The sequence below is a fragment of the Thermobia domestica genome, chromosome 4 (genome assembly GCF_964235325.1).
Source record: "Thermobia domestica chromosome 4, izTheDome1.hap1.1, whole genome shotgun sequence".
NCBI classification, from domain to species: Eukaryota; Metazoa; Arthropoda; class Insecta; order Zygentoma; family Lepismatidae; genus Thermobia; species Thermobia domestica.
The window spans coordinates 327,698,236-327,715,064 of record NC_137457.1 but is presented as its reverse complement, the minus strand read 5'-3'; the positions used below and the strand labels follow the sequence as shown (position 1 = coordinate 327,715,064).

The 16,829-nt window shown below is 39.0% G+C and overlaps 1 protein-coding gene across 4 annotated transcripts in view; it reads right to left on the bottom strand.

The window, feature by feature from the left end:
- Positions 1–3,982: 3,982 nt before the first annotated feature.
- Positions 3,983–16,829, bottom strand: part of LOC145684443 (uncharacterized) — a 63,999-nt gene continuing 51,152 nt past the window's right edge. For all 4 annotated transcript variants that reach the window (XM_081756825.1, XM_081756826.1, XM_081756828.1 and 1 more), the window contains one exon: positions 3,983–4,571. In XM_081756825.1, the coding sequence (XP_081612951.1) occupies positions 4,035–4,571 (537 nt within the window). In that variant the 3' untranslated portion in view covers positions 3,983–4,034. The remainder of the gene's footprint in view (positions 4,572–16,829) is intronic.

Sequence of the window (16,829 nt, the reverse complement as noted above, 5' to 3'; positions counted from 1 at the left end):
CCGAACTCAGTAACTCTCAGCATGTAAAGCTATGAAATATAGCATCTGTTGGCGAGCCAAGCTCGGCCACCAGGTAAAGCTACTTTTATCCCTCAGATGATGGGCTATTTGCCCACGAAATTAGGTCCAGATGCGGCCAATAGTTACCAAGTTCAAAACCTTTCGGCGTCGCAAATTCTGTCGTGAAATTTGAAGCTTAAAATATATAAAACGATAATCATGCCTGTTGTACTGCATGGTTGTGAAATATGGTCGCTTACTCAGAGGGAAGAAGTTGGACTGAAAGTATTTGAGGACAAGATCCTGAGATGAATATTCGACCCACGAGGAATGGGAATCGCGAAAACTTCATAACGAGAACCTACATAATTTATACGGATTACCAAACATTATTAGGTCATCAAATCTAGGAGGCTCAGGTGGGGAGGTCATGTAGCCAGAATGGAAAAAAGCAGGAACACTTTCAAAGTCTTGACTGGAAGACCAATCGGAAAACGACCATTAGGAAGACCTAGGCGCAGATGGGAGGACAATATTAAGATGAATCTCGCAGAAATAGGAATAGAAAGTAGAAACTGGATGCAGTTGGCTAAGGATATAAGTCTATGAAAAGCTTTTGTGAATGTGGTATTGAACCTCTGGGTTCCATAGGTCATACAGTTAGTTGAATCTTCAAATGGAACCACTGTACAGTGGAGTAGCCCTGTAATCCAGCTGCCTTAGAGGCGAAATTGTATGGTCGGAAACGGCCTATACTTGCAATGATGGTCTGTACACCCTCCAAGTGAGCCAGTCGTGGTTTGGAGCACACGTCAATAGTAGGTCTTGTCCTTCATAACCTCGGCGCTACATGAGGCGGCAATACAAAAATCTCAAAATACACTTCTAAGGGTTAAATGTAGGGTTGCCAACTTCTGAAAATAGAAATACCGGGCACCCTCCTGTAGTACGTATACTCTTAAGATTGTGACATCATCATGTGAATAGCCTAAAAGTGGTTTCTTCACTTTCGGAGTTCGAATTGAATAATTTTAGTTACTTTCAAAGCATTTATTAAACTTCCTTATTCCAGTTTCGGTTGAGTCAGCATATGTAAGTTTTGTAGTCTACCATAAATAATACATGGTATTTAAAACAGAAAAGCAAATATAATTGGCAATATAATTATTAGTAAGACTTGAAAAATAAATCTTACTAGCTTCGCTGAGTCAAAATGCCTACATACTTTTACTGGATCTGGACGCATTATTTAATTGGAAGATGTAGCTGAGGATAAAGCAGTGAAAATGTACTTTTGGTGTCCTTTAGCAGTTTTGATAAGTTGAGTAAATTTTCCTGCCTTTAACTCTTCAGCGAATTCAGCACACGAAAGGTCGATATCAAACCGAATTATAAGCTCTGCTTTGACCACGTTCATCGACAAACCATTCCTTTCGTCACTCTGAAAATTATTCATAACACTGAATACGCGTTCCACATAACAGTTACTTGAAGGTGACTAGGAAGAGGAAAAAATACTGGACATTTAACGTTCGGTTTTGAGATCGCACCGGACAAGGCGGTCAAAAACCGAATTGTCCGATAAAATAACGGAGGTTGGCAATCCTAGTTAAACGCTTGTGATCAAAGAAATCAGAACCAAGAATCAATTGTGTAGCTTTACAGAACAAACAGATACTAAACTCACGAAAAGCATTCCAAATATTTAGACTAGGTAAAGTAACTGTATCACTCAATTAAGTAACACAACAAATTTCTTTTATTGCAAATTATTTACAAGACTTCTTACAATCAATTCCTTAACTTTCCTCTGTCGAAGAAAACAAAAACATAATTCCGCTGGGATTTTATTCCCACGGCTCAAATTATAACATTAAGTAAAATCAATACACAGTTTCCTTAAGGGTGTAGACTTGGCTGGAAGCATAGAATATTAGAAATAACGTTGCTGTGACATTCAACTTGGTTTCCATCATTAGTACAGTAGTAATTTAGTTTTTAACTGGTATTGCCACCTGCTCGGAAAGACAAAAAAAAATACCCGAAATGTTACATCAAATTGATTTCAAGAACCTGTTAAGTAAGTTTGAACATTTTCCGTATCAAAACTTCATTCAAAACAAATATATATATAACTTTATTTAAATGACAAAACTAAATTTAATATAAAATTATGAAATTCTGTATATATATTTTAAATTTAAAGAAGTATCTCGATTTTTTATTCAAGTCTTGCTTTTGTAACATTGTAATAGCTGTGTTTTGTTTCCCGGCATTTAAAAAAAAAAATAAAACACGGAATCAAACGAAATCCTCGCTACTTTGGTAGCCATAACGATGCCATTATCATAGAAAGGCATAAGGTTAGCAGTTACTTTACACACAACAGTAAAAATCAAACTACGTTCAACAGCAAAATTGCCATGATCCCAGTTTTTAGTTCACTATTTCTCTATTCCAACAGATTCGTTTCGGAATGGTCAGACATCTCGATTTTAAGGAATAGATTTCTTTTCGTTTCATATATAACTGCTTTGAGATTATCACTTATTATTAGTCAAATAACGTGTACTATTTAATTTAATCTATCTTACTTGAATAGTTTAATCTATGGGCTTTTTAACTGTATGAGAATGATAATGGTGACGATGTTTCCACAGTAAAACCGATAAAAAGAAATTGGTTTAGTGTACAAACCATAGGAAGCATACTGCAGTGTCACTACAATTTCAACATGTGTTCTGAATTTCATATGTATATGGAAAATCCTTGTAAGCTATATATACCTGGGTCAGTCAGAAAGTTAGTTGCACTCCTGCGTAAAAATTTTCGGTCAAAGGCTATTTTGATGAAACTGTGTGTGGCAACATTGCACACATGTAGCTGTATCGTGTGACGTAGCGGCTTTCACGAGGCAAGTGGAGGTGTTCTGATAATCAGTCGTAAACATGTCTCAACAAATGCAACTGGCGTCCAAATTGGAATACGTGCAGTGATTCTTTTTTATGGGCGAAAAGCTGTAGCTGCACTGAAATTTATGGACAGTTGCATGAAGTGTATGGTGAAAATGCAATGTCACGTCAAGCTATCGTAAAGTGATGCTACATGTTTGAGATCGGACGTACATATATTGACGATGCTGAGCGCGAGGGAAAACCACTCTCCTTATAGCCTAGACCTTTCACCATGTGAGTTCCATGTGTTTGGTCCCATGAAAAACGAACTTTCAAAGTGACGATACCATTCGGATAACGAGGTGAAAGCTGCAGCCCAAAAATGGTTGTCAGGCATTGGACGGGATTTCTTTGCAGAACGAATAGAAAAACTTGTACCACGCCTCGACAAATGCTTAAATAATGGAAGAAAAGTAGATGGTGAATGGAACTTTACGATACAAGTAAAGTTATAGTAAAATTCGTATCCTGTTTTATTTTCTTAAGCAGGGCAACTAACTTCTTGATTGACCCTCGTATATAATAAAAAAAACCTCTAAAAATATAAATGGTATGAAAACCAAATGACCACGGTGGGTTAGGTTTATTCTATTTTCAGTATTGTTAAAATTCCCAAAGAAAGTATATTGCAGCTTATATACACATTCTTAGTTCCACAAGTTTTCTGATGATCCTTTTTGACTTCCAGCAGAACTGTAAATTTACCAAAGTGGATATTTTAACGAGTGTCCTGGTTTCCTTTCTTAAATTCATGGCTACCCTCGAGGAAGTATAAAACACTACAAACGTAACCGGAAAATCGCAAGGGAACAATAATAACGGATTACTTAAGAATGGTAACTATCTCTGGTATTCGACCTACAAAGCCCGTCATAGTACGGTTATTGCCACAGTAAATGCTTTACTAGACTTCGGTAAGCTACACCGTTAAGGAAACTATGAACCACTTTCCTGGCGTCTTTTACCTTAGAAACTGTCGTTGTGAAACGAAAATTGAACATAATAACGTACAACTGAAAATAACAGGGTTTTTATCTTAAATTACAAACATACATACAATGTAAGTGGAATGACTTTGTTTTATTTCTCCCGACTGACGCTTCGCTTAAACGTCATCGAGCGAACTTCTATTTCATCCTTTGGGCTCTTTTCCTTCCGAAAATCATCCCTACGATCATCACGGCCTTTCCCTCGGTAATCCCTCTTCTCGTCATAGTCTCTTCGGTAGCCTTTATCGTCCGAATCCCTTTTCCAGCTCCTGTTCCCACCGTCCTTCCAGCGTCTGTCGTCTCCATCGCGTCGACCCATCTTCATGTCGTCCTTCCACGACTCACGCCTCCGTCCGTCTTTCCATCGGCGATCCTCGTAATCTCTCTTCCCGTAGGAGTCTCGCTTCTCCAGACGCTCGTAGCGTCCACTCTCTTCTTTCCCCGCTCGCTCACGCTCCCCATGGCTCCCCTTCGAAGCTGACGGAGTGGGTGAAGGGCTGGAAGAGTTGGAGGTGGACTCTTGGCCCTCGGTCGACGCCTTCTGCCCGCACTCTTTCTCCTTCTCCTTTCGCTGTAACATGCTTAAGCGACCCATGCCCGGGCGGTAGATCTCCAACGAGGGACGATCCTGTAATACCACAACAATATTTTCCATCATTCACAACAAACACATTTAAGTCAATGTCATAGTGCAAAAGAAAGCTGACATTATAATAGCAGAAGCCAAGAGTGAGTGTAACAATATCTAATTATACCACTGATTCAGATTTCTTTAAACTTATAATACTGACTATCTACGCTGTCATTATACAAGGTAACGTGAAAAAAGTTCGTGCCGTTTCTGACGTCCCATGCGTTTAATAGTGCGCTCTCAGAGACAAAATCAAGTGACGCACGTGCCTGCCAAGTAATCAGGAGTAATCATCTGACCATCGACCTTCAAGCACATTGCGCACATATAGCAGTCATAGCTCGTCGAATGTTGAACAGAAATGGAGGTATCGAAGCAGTTTGTTGTATGACTTTAAAGTGGGCCTGTCAGCTGCCGTATATGCCAGCATTTGCGGATAATGTCTTGAACGAACGCATCGCCAGGCATTGGTTCCAGAAATTCTGTTCGGGAAATGGAAGCCTTTCAGATGAACTTCGCAGTGAATGACCACATGTGTTGGATGACTCTACGACAGACATTGGTTGTCGCCACGTAACCCTGTTCCTCACACCTCTGTACTTGCGAAAGATTATGGTCTTTGTATGATGGAATTGTCGGCAAGTGGTCCATTACGAACTCCTTTCATTTGGTCAGATCACGGCTGACCTCTACTGTCTATAGCTGTAAAGGGCGCATTGTGCATTGCGGCAGAAGGAGCTGGTATTGGTGAATCGCAAGGCTGTGATGTTCCTGCACGACAATGTCAAGCCACATGTGGCAAAGAGAACCTGGGAGACTCTACAGCAACTTGGCTGGGAGACACTGTCATGCACCAACAGATTACCACTTGTTTCATTCCCTCGACAGCCACCTCTGGAGATCCTTCGCAAATGAGGGAGACCTGCGGAACGCACTCGTGGACTTCTTTGCATCCACGACTGCCGAGTTGTTGGCAAAAGGTGTTGCATGGTGATGTAGATTACTTGGAAACCTAAAGATACGTACCGTCCATTGTATTGCTCTCTGTTTATTACTGTACTCGAACGGCAAGAGCTTTTTTGGCTACCTTACACTTTACCCATTAAATTATAATGGGGAGATTATTTTTGTTTTTCTTTGAAATAAGATGAAGTCTAAATGATTTCTTCTTCAAATCTCGTTAAATGCTTTCTCCAACTGAATTCACATTATACAGGGTGTTCTGGACCTCAATACAAGAAAGAAGGTTTATCGGCGTGTTTGGTCAGAAATGACTAATTACGAACATTGTACCAATTTAAGGTAAATGTCTTTCAATCAATTGCACTAATTACCTTACGTTGGCCCATCTCCGTAATGAGGTGTTTCCGACAAAAGTACAGATAAAGAGATTTTCTTGTATTGAGATGGGACACGCATTTGAGGCTTGCCGGCTTATTCCCGGAACAGCCTGTACTTAAATGTAATATTGTATCACTTAAAATTTAATTTTATGTATCAGAATTTAATTTTTACGAAGCAAGAAACATCTAAATAATTTGAAGAATTAGTAAAAATTCATTACAATTCCAGTTCACTTCAAAGAAAACAGGAAAATAATTCTCACTATACGAGGGTAATCTCAAAAGTAAAGTCGCCAAAGCTATGTGGACGCAGGAAGACTTTGTACACATGTTGGCAACACTGTTGTTTGTTGTTTCCAAATAAGCCTGCACGCACCTCACTGGGATGCTCAGTCTGTATGGCAGTGCTTTGCAATACAGCTCCACCTTACCGCTACCGCCAAGTGTGAAGTTCGCGTAGTTATTGAGTTTTTTGAATGCAGAAGATCTTAAGACTGATTGAAATTCATCAACAATTGACAAATGTGTACGGCGAGTGAAGCTTGGACGTCTAAAACGTCCGATATGTGGTGTAGGAAGTTTGCAGCTGGTCGTACTGAAATTCATGACGGAAAAAAAAAAGGAAAAAACAGCGGAAGACAGTCGGGAAGACTAAGCAAACAAGTGTGACTAGCGCCTGTTTCCTAAGTTGAAAGAACATTTGTCCCGAAGGCACTTCAGCAACGACGAAGAGGTGAAATATAGGGGTCAATGCTTCCTCAAAATCATGGCAGTGAACTGCTATGACATAAGCATACAAAAACTGGCACAGTGCCCACAAAAGTGCATCGACCGAAAGGGCAATTAAGTTGAAAAATAAATAAATGTACAGGCTTTACAATGGTGTAAACATTATTGAAAATAAGCATTTCCAAAACAATGAGAGACTTTACTTTTATGATTACCTTCGTAAACCAATAGGCTAAGGATGGTGCACGTATTCAACATCGAAAGGAACTCAACTTGTTCAGAAAATAGATTTTTCTTTTCTATATAGAATTGCTCTTTTCATTCCCTTTCCTTTCCTTACAAAAATTTTATAGTGAAAAATAGAAATGCTGAGAAGTACGTAATACACGGTGAACCGTACTTACTTTGTTTTGAAAATTTGCTTAACAGATCAAATCGGTTTTCTTAACGGATTAACTCAACCGAAATGGGCTGGGAGGGTAAAACAACAAGTAACAACGTACATTTTGAAATACTGATCGTTTCTGACAATGACAAGAGCTTCTAAATGACATTTGTTATTCCAAATATGATTTATCTATTATCTCTGACAAAAGAACATGAAATACGAGGAATGATCGAAAAAAAAAGGGATACAGACCATAAAACATTTATGTTATTCACTGTAACTTAAGTCTTCATCCCGGCGAAATTAAAATACCGCTAATTTTACAGTAATTATGTGATATCTTCAAATAGATAAAAGATAATAATTGAAATATGGAACAAGACCGCCCTAGACAATATTATTTTGCGTCAGATACCGTTATCACAAGTCACCTAGTGGCTTTCCGTTTTCAGCTGTTTAGAAACGCGAAAATAAATGCCGATTTTCAAAATGGCTCGAAATGGAAAGCAGATAAGTGAGTCGTGATAACGGTTTCTCATGTAAAAATAATATTGTCTAGGGCGCTCTTGTTCCACATTTCGATTTTTTTTTTTTTTTATCTATTTGACGATATCACATAATTACTGTAAAATTAACGGTATTTTAATTTCGCCGGGATGAAGACTCTTAACGAAAATTTGTTTGTAGATAAATAACAACACGTCTGTCTTGGTGCTGGTTTGAAGACTTAGGATTCTGATTATGTATACCCCAACAAGTGAACATTAAAAATGATGACTCGTCTGGAAAATTGGTCAAGAGTACAAGTGTGGTTCCTGTAGGAAAAAAAAAAAAAAAAAAAAAAAAAAAAAAAAACCTTTTGACATTCATAGGCAGACTGTAGAGGTATACGGCGAGGGCTAAATTTCAAAGCAACATGTACGGAAGAGGTGTCGTACCTTTAAAGAAAGACGGACAATATAGTTAATGACACTCCTGGATATAGCGGTAGACCGAGTACTTCAACCACTGGCGTTACACTCGGAACGACTAGAGCCCCTTCTACAGCCTTGACCTAGCCCCATTGACTGTCATCTTTTCCCTGTTCTAAAGCAAAAAAAGTTGCCCTACATTACCTAGCGTGTGATTATGTCAAAACCGCTGCCTCACGGTGACTACGAGAACTTGAAGCGGATCCCACATGTGGTGTAAATAGTACAGAAAACCTGATCTGCCGTTGTAATAAGCGGTTGAACAAACACTGATTACATCAAGGGCTATTGTGAGTACCCTATATCATTAGGTGTGTTGATCTTCCTGCTATGTCTCACACTCAAGCCATAATAAGCTTCGTAAGCTTTTCTTTTTATCCCTCGTATGTTACTGTTACCCAAGATGACGTTAAAGAATTAACTCCATTACCTAATTCGGCCGAGATAACAGTTCTAGCTACGTATTGTAAAATACTGAATCCAAACATTCGCTTTCGTGTGGAATAACGGACGTACGTACGTTACCGTTGCGTGATCCTAATGAAGGGAGGATGGTTAATTGTTTGCATTCGAGTTCTTTGTCTACCGAGGCTATATAAGATGTGAACCTAGGGCTTAAGGTGGAATCCGAACCACCGTAATGCATTCAAATTTCAAAAATCTCCCAGCGGGAATTGAACCCAGCACCATATGCCGCGAAGGCCGCATGCAGATGCCGATTCTCTATACAGAAACCATTCCTATAAAACTCGCAGTTCGAAATATGCATTCAATCCTAATTTAACTGTAATAGGAAACTTTTGAATGAAATGTATTTACTAACACGTACATAATATAACTAGCATTTATTACATAATATAACTAGGGCTGTAGAGCGCTCACCTCTGGTGTGTGAAGTCCCTGGTTCGATCCCAGCTGCCGCCAACTGCGCTTTGTAGCAAACAAACACTGCGTACGTCGGTTTTCTCGAGATTCTCCCGTTTCCTGCCACTCACTTCATTCTACTATTATCACCGTCTCCTTTAGCGTTGGAGCATTGTCGTTGCACGTTAAACTTCTTTTTTTTTTAAAAAAAGTACTATCCATTGTTGTTAGGATGTACAACAGCGCCTCTTGAAATAAAACTGGAACTCTGAACTATGTACGCTTACTATTGACAGTATCGACGCCACGCTACGCAGCGTAATATTCTGGTTCACAACACCCGGTATCTATTACAGTACAGTGAACACAGGTTAACATTCCAAGTACAGCCCCTTGTGTTGGACTCTGCAGCCGCCTTTTTGCCAGTTCCACGTCTTGTTCTTAGAAGTAAAGAAGTCAGTCACTGCTGATTGGAGAAGCATCGTAATTTCAGGAAATGCGACATGGATCAAAACAAGTAGTAATCTGAAGGGGTTAGATGAGGACTATATGCTGGGTGTGGCATCCATTCTATACCATCAAGATTCTGCTGTTTTTGTTGCCTTTTTCCAGCTGAATGTGCACGGCCGATCGCGACTTATACACGCGCCTGCTGTTTGGGTTGTGGAAATATGGCAAGACATGACTCAGCCTTGTATGGTTAAGTTCTCTTGTTGCAGTAGAGCGCGCTTTCAGTTTATCAATGCAGGATAGTTGTCACGTAGTGCATCTGTTTCAACTGTTGGGAATAAAGGTCAGCATTGACGCTTCGACTGTTCAGAATGAACTAGGAGTGAATTACCCAGTCGTAGTTCCACCAGACACAGAGCATGACTTTTTATGTTTCAAAATATTTTGCTTAACGACCGGTACTGGAAGTTGACCCTTGCTCAACCAGTTTTTCCACATTCGGATTTTGGAAAAACGCCTACTTTCGTCAAATGTAAGAATCCTTTGCTTGAGATGCGCATTCTGCAGCGATTGTCAGCATACATCTACTCTCCTGTGGGCCTGAGCTCGGGTCAACTCACATTGCACAATGTGGGAGCTCTTCATGGTTTTCTCGAGTTCGTAAGGGTAACGCACTACAGTAGACTGGGAATGCTGAGTTGGTTTGGCAATCGTTTGTGCTGCTGGATAGATTTTCCTCAATGCCGTGTTTTATAAGCTCAGAATCAGTTACCCTGGGGCGGCCGGATCTTAAGTTCGATATTTTCACATGACCGAAATTTTTGGAACGAGCAAGTTGCTGTGCTGTGGTTCACTGCACCCCCCCCAAAAAAAAAAAAAAAAACTATAGATAAGACCGATTATTTTTACGTTATCCCCTTCCCACCTTCCGTGTGGACAGGAAATGAATTTGGTCTTAAATGGCACCGGGAAGTGTCACTATTCATCTAAGCTACCCCGAAAATTATAGATAAGACACTAATACCGATTATTTTTATATGCCAACCCCTTCTCGCTAACATACTAATGGGGAATGTCACTATTCATCTCAGCGATCACGAAAAGTATAGAGCACACTTATCGGTCGTTTTCGATTATTTTTCCATGTCAACCCACTCACCCCTGCGTCTCCGTTGCCGAATCGGTGAAGTGGTCTAGGAGTTAGCGACCAAATATTGTTACATTCATTTTCTTAACAGATAACAGTTAAATTTTCATGAACTTTCTACAACCTAAAAGTCTGGAAATAATAAGAGTACTCATTGAATGGACTCAGTCTTAATTAAAACCACGTGTCCGCCAAAATTCTCAACAGATTTCCTCCCATCATTTCATCTGTTCTTCGAATTCTTCTCAGCATATGAGACCCATAGCAGCCGCCATCCAGATCTCGGGGGGAGGGAGAGGCATGGAGACTCAGTAGTAGAGCGTTCACCTCTAATGTGTGGGGTCCTTAGTTCCATCTCAGCTCGCGTCAAGTGAACTTTGTGGTGGACAAACACCGTGTGCGTGGGTTTTATCAGGGTTCTCTCACTTTCTTCATTCTACCACTCCATTCATTCTCATCATCACCGTCTCCTTTAGTCTCGGCGGCATAAACGTGGGGACGAAACACTTGAAGATTTCACTCCATTTTCATCCAAATTCCAGTTTCACACACACACACCTTAAATGCCAAAGTGTATAGGGTTTAATAATTACTTTTTGATGCTATTGAATGCATATTCATTGAACTGTAAAGAGAACTCTCCTACCTAAAAGCATCCGGTAAAAGCGAACTCCTGTGTCCAGTTTCAGAGCATTCCTGGTTCCACTGTCGGTGTACCAAAAGAAAACTTATAAGTATATACATGAGTGATGTATAAACTTCTCTTCTCACCCACCCTATAGACCGATTGAAATGAAATAAGCTTGAAAAGTGTTAGTAAATTTTTCTTGTCTTCCGAATATGTTTGTGTTTTCAAAAACTTATTGATATGAGCTTGTTTTGTTTGGTCAAAACATTACACATTCTATTAACGTTATTTAATTCTACTAACTTCAGAATGATTTGCATTCGTAGTCTGCCATTTACTACGTTTAAAATGTAATATACCATAAACTGTACTGTTTTGGTGTTCACTGGCACCTTCTTCAGTAGATCAGAAAACTCACTGCAAATTCATCTCAGTTCTCAGAATTTACTCTTGCACTATTTTAATTTAAAAACGTAAACTTCCTTGCACTAGAATCATCTTTTGAAATTATTTATTACTGTGAAAAACTTACGCGGAAGACCTTTTTTGAACACTTGTGTAATTTTGTATTAGTTTGTACAGGGTGTAGCAGAGGAAACGCATGATTTTTAAACTGCTAGTGCTCGGCGACGAGTAGAGGTATTGATTTTGACAGACCATTGGCAGACAGCTAAGACAATGTAGTTTCAGTCGCTATGAAGCGTTGGGGTGTAGAGTATCGCGTGTTCACGGTTGAGCAGTTCTTTAGAAACAATGATTCTGTGGTCACGGTTTAATGTCTTTTCCGTCGAAAGTTTAATGTCGAACGTCGAGGTATAGTCTCAGATCGAAACACTATACTTCGATGACTTGCAGCGTTCAGAAGTACTGCAGCTGTGATGAAAAAGAAATCACCTGGTCCTCCCTGTTCAGTTCGAACTCTGGAAAACGTAGACAGAGTGAAAAGGGCAGTTTTTGCTAGTCCGAAACGATCCGCTAGGCGACAGGTTTTATCGCTAGGTATGTCACGTCATTTGCTTCATCGCAGCTTACATGATGATCTCGAATTTCACCCGTACCAAATAATGATTGTCCAGCAGCTAAATGAAGCGAATTTTGAGCAGCGCAGAGAATTTTGTGGCATAATGGATGCTATTCTTACGGAAGATGTAGATGTCCCAGTATTCATGAATGATGAAGCACATTTTCATCTGGATGGTTACGTTAATGTACAGAATTGCTCTACGATCCAACGCTCCGTAGCGACTGAAACTGCATTCTCTATGCTGTCCACCAACGGTCGCTCAAAATCAATACTCCTACTCGTCGCCAATTACTAGCGGTTTAAAAAACATGTGTTTCCTCAGGCACTTTGTGACGATGTTGTTATAATCTTAAGTCCATGTTAAAAGTGAACTATACATTAAACTTCGATGAGTACACACTTCTTTTAACCTGTTAGAATATTAATCGAAACATAAATGTTTACACAATATAATGAAGCACTCAACTAACTTATAACGAAGTAGCACTATAACTGTTTTTAAATGTTCCTTCCTCTGATGAGCTGACGGTTGTTTGTTGCCACGTCTTCTCTGTGGTTTGATGCAGTTTTGGGCAGTAACTAAATCTTGACATATAAATATTAATGAAAGAGGACACAACGGATTTTTTTTTAACACAACAGGGGTTTGTGGTACAACCCACGTGCTCCGAGTGGAGAACACCGACCTCGAGAGTGAGAGGCTGTTCTAGGAAGCGCACTGGGTGGCGTAGTGGTTAACGCATTAGCACGGTTATACCGGAGGTCCCGGGTTCGAGCCCCGGTCCAGTCAGTCACTTTCACTCTTTGTACGTTATTAAATCTTGGCAATTTTGATTTTCGTTTCTAAACCTCATTCTGGAATATGAGGGATGTATTCAGCTTACAGAATAACTTAAGATATTTTTTTCTTTCGTTTTAACCGTGAGTAATTTTATGTGACATATTGAGTCACTAAAAATTCTTATTTGAACATTAGAAGTGATTATTTTTGATAATAAAATCCCACTACCTATCCAAGACCTCCTTGTTCAGATTCAAATTTGGATTCCTTGTTGTGATTAAAAAAGGATCGGAAACATTTCTTTAACTGTAGGATGGCGATTTATGTAATGCTTTATATTCTCCAATATTGTGAGTTGAGTTGATTTTGTGTTTAACATTCCTTTCAGCAGCGAGGCTATATTAGACGTGGATCTACTCCGTCGAGAATCCGAACCACGAGCTCCCACCGAGAATCGAACCCGGGTCTCCCACACGAAAGGCGCGTACGCTTAGCCACGAAGGAGCTCCTCTCCAATATTGTGCTTTGATAAAGTAAAATGTTTCGAGAGATTTGATACAGCTGTATCCTTATTTCTTACGTCTCTAAGGTTTTCTTTAATTTTGGTTTCTATGTTCTTTTTTGTCATTCCAATGTAATATTAAGAACGTTCACAACTTGCCTGATATGTGCCACAGCTGGTCAATTTATCAAATAATAATAATAATAATAATAATAATAATAATAATAATAATAATAATAATAATAATAATAATAATAATAATAATAATAATAATAATAATAATAAATAATAATAATAAATAATAATAATAATAATAATAATAATAATAATTGTATTCATGCAGATTAAACGCATAAAGTGTACAGTGCTTGTTGTGTAATAAGAATTTGTAGGAAGGACTTATCAACAAATTTTACTGTTTTCTGCAACTCAGCACATTCTTACTGTTTTCTCCAGCGCAATAAGTTTTTAATTTTGAGGTTAGGAATTAGATTTATGGGCCTTCGGCATCTATGGACAGGTCAGCCCATCACGTATTGGGAATGACATCCCTCGGCGATTGCAATATCCGAGGAATGGGAAGGAAGAAAGGATTTTGGAAAGAAGGAAGTGGCTTGGGAACCTGTATGTTAGGTACCGTCCCGGCATTTGCCTAGTGGAAATCAAGGAAACCCAGGTAAACCTCACTGAGGATGGCTAGCCTAAAAAAGCTTTTACAGTTTTTCGACCAAGAATCGAAGCCGGGACCACTCACACCAAAGAATTTACTTTTCAAATCGAAGAGAGTGCTCCGAAACTGTACGTAGGAGTTCGTTTTTATGGGATACTTCACATAGATTAATTCTTTATACAGTGTATAGGGTTAAGCTCGTGGTACTAATATTGTTTCTAGGCTCTTAAGTGTTGTTTAGAAATGCCACCACCATAAGCACAACTAAACCAATGCTCTACGTTCCGCAAGCACCCGTGACTTTGAAGCATGGAATCAGTGATTTAAAAAAAAAAAAATAATAGAGACCTTTCCTAAATTCATAAATCTGCTTCGCTCTAATATTACTTAACACTTTTTCCTAACCATTATCCAATTTCAACAGCTGTATTTTCCTATGACGTAATTATCATACATGGAGGAACAAAATTCAGTGCCAGCGCAGATCAATATATTGATTACAGAGCTGAAAGAATTGCCGCTCACTATCATGTGACAATTCCTACTTATAACAAAGTGATCCCATCGCATTTGGTTCCTGGCACTTAAATTTTACGGTTTTTCTGACCAGTTTGTCTCAAACTAGTTACAAATCTTTCAATGTATAATTCTTTTCAAGTCAGTAGCAAACTTGGAATTGCAGATTCACTGAAACAAACATGTTTTTTTTCTTTGTCAGTTAAAAGTTGCTTGGAACGATTTGTGACAAGTTTAATACCACTGACCACATCAAAACTTCCGCGATTTCTAGGACAGTTGTTAACATCCTTCCGAAGAGGAGTAATTTGAGCATCATTATTGCACGATAAGCCGAAGCACATTTTATCGCCTTATGACCCATCATTTCCCTGCACAATGAACCTCTTCACACTGATATCACTGGACAAAATTCACTGAACGTGAACAGGGTGTAAAAAAAATAGTGATTTAAAAAAAAATGTTGATTTTTTTTAAAATTTAAATCTATTTTTTTATTTAAATAAAATCTTTCTCCTCGTATAATAAAAGTTGCGAAATGAAGAAAAACCATTAGAAATTAGTATTAAATGTTAATTATGCCATTTACGTGAAAGTATCGGGGTTGAATTTTGAATTAATCCCTAATCGTTAACCTATTTCAATCCCAAATAATATTTCTTAAGCATTAAAGAAAAAGTACAGCGGCGTACAAAAGTTACTGATATTTTACAGGGGCATATTTAAAAAAAATCAAATCAGAACTAGCTTGCGGCACGAAATACATATAAAATATGTAAATTTCGCCTAAAGTTATATATATATATATATATATATAAAAAGTTTCAGAGGGGATAGGACTCTTCTAAATACACCCTTATTATCTGGGAACAAACAAATAGACGAGCACACAAAAGAATTTCCGTCTAAATTGTCCATGGTAACTTCCCCGGTGCAATATTTAACGCTTTACAAATCCTATGTTACGAAGAGAAGAAAGCAGGATTGCCACGTTATCCAATCAAAACGGGATTTTTCCCTAATCATCCGCTGTATGACACTTGTTTTCATACTGTGCTGTACATACATTTGAGTCTCATTGTATTATGATTATTACCTTTCATAATCGAAATAACAGAACAGAAAGGGGTTTTTACTTATTTTAACTTTAAATTAATTTATTTCGGAACTTGATTTAAAGCAATCCACCCTGAACGTGAATAATCAGGATAAGCCTGATACGCGAGGAACAATTTCTCATACTGAAATTCATCAGTAAGAGCCCAATTCCGTGGGATCACTACTTTTACCCGACGTTGCCTTGAATTTCTTCATCCTGAATTATCATTGCACTGGGCGTAAATCTACCTGTATAGCTTTGAATTTCCTTGCGTTCATCTACATCCATTTGGCAGAAGTCCACGCAGGAATATGTGGTAAGGAAAATGTTCCTTGCCGTTTATCATTAGTAGGATCGAACAACGGTAAGTCCAACCAAAGCTCCCACCGATGTCCCATCAATTCCTGGACGAGCGCTTTACACCCAAATCAAAGTAGGGTAATAGGATATCCCCATTGCGCAACTTGTCTGCGGCCTTCTGGTAGAGGAGTCTCCTCTAGCAAATGGGAATCTACCGGCATCTCCAGTGTTTGCACCGAAGCATTAAGGTAAGCTCACATCCCTCTTATGGTGTTGGAAGACACCGCAAATTACCAAATCCCACGATATGAGCACAATCCATTTTCATACCCCTGGTGTTTCAGAGGGGCTTGCAATTCCAACTTTGCCTATCTCAGTTACGTTCAAAATACGTACTGAGGTACCAAATGCACTAATTGGGCGCAATGGTATGTGCAAGTTTCCCATTTGGAAGCCTTTCTTTTCCCGGTAGGGACGCCCCCTTCCCCAGCAGGTCACATTATGGTCAAAGCAGCTAATATCCAGCTTTTACTTAGGCAAACATACTGACTGAACGTTCCGAAGATAGTGACAATATTACCTCGTATACAGGGTGCTAAAAATTGTAATTTTGAGGGCATACATGGGCTATATATAAAATCCATCAACATTAAAGAAAATAACTGTAAGGTTACCAAATTCAGCTCTTCAGTTTCTAAGTGCTAAGCTTGTCTACCTGTGGAAAGTGCGGCGAAGAACGGGCCTATCAGTTCTAGTAACTGCACCTTTCTTGTACCCTTGAATTCTGACAGTGAATTTTGACAAAGGAACGGAGCGAAAATGTATGGATTTAGAAAAGGTCAT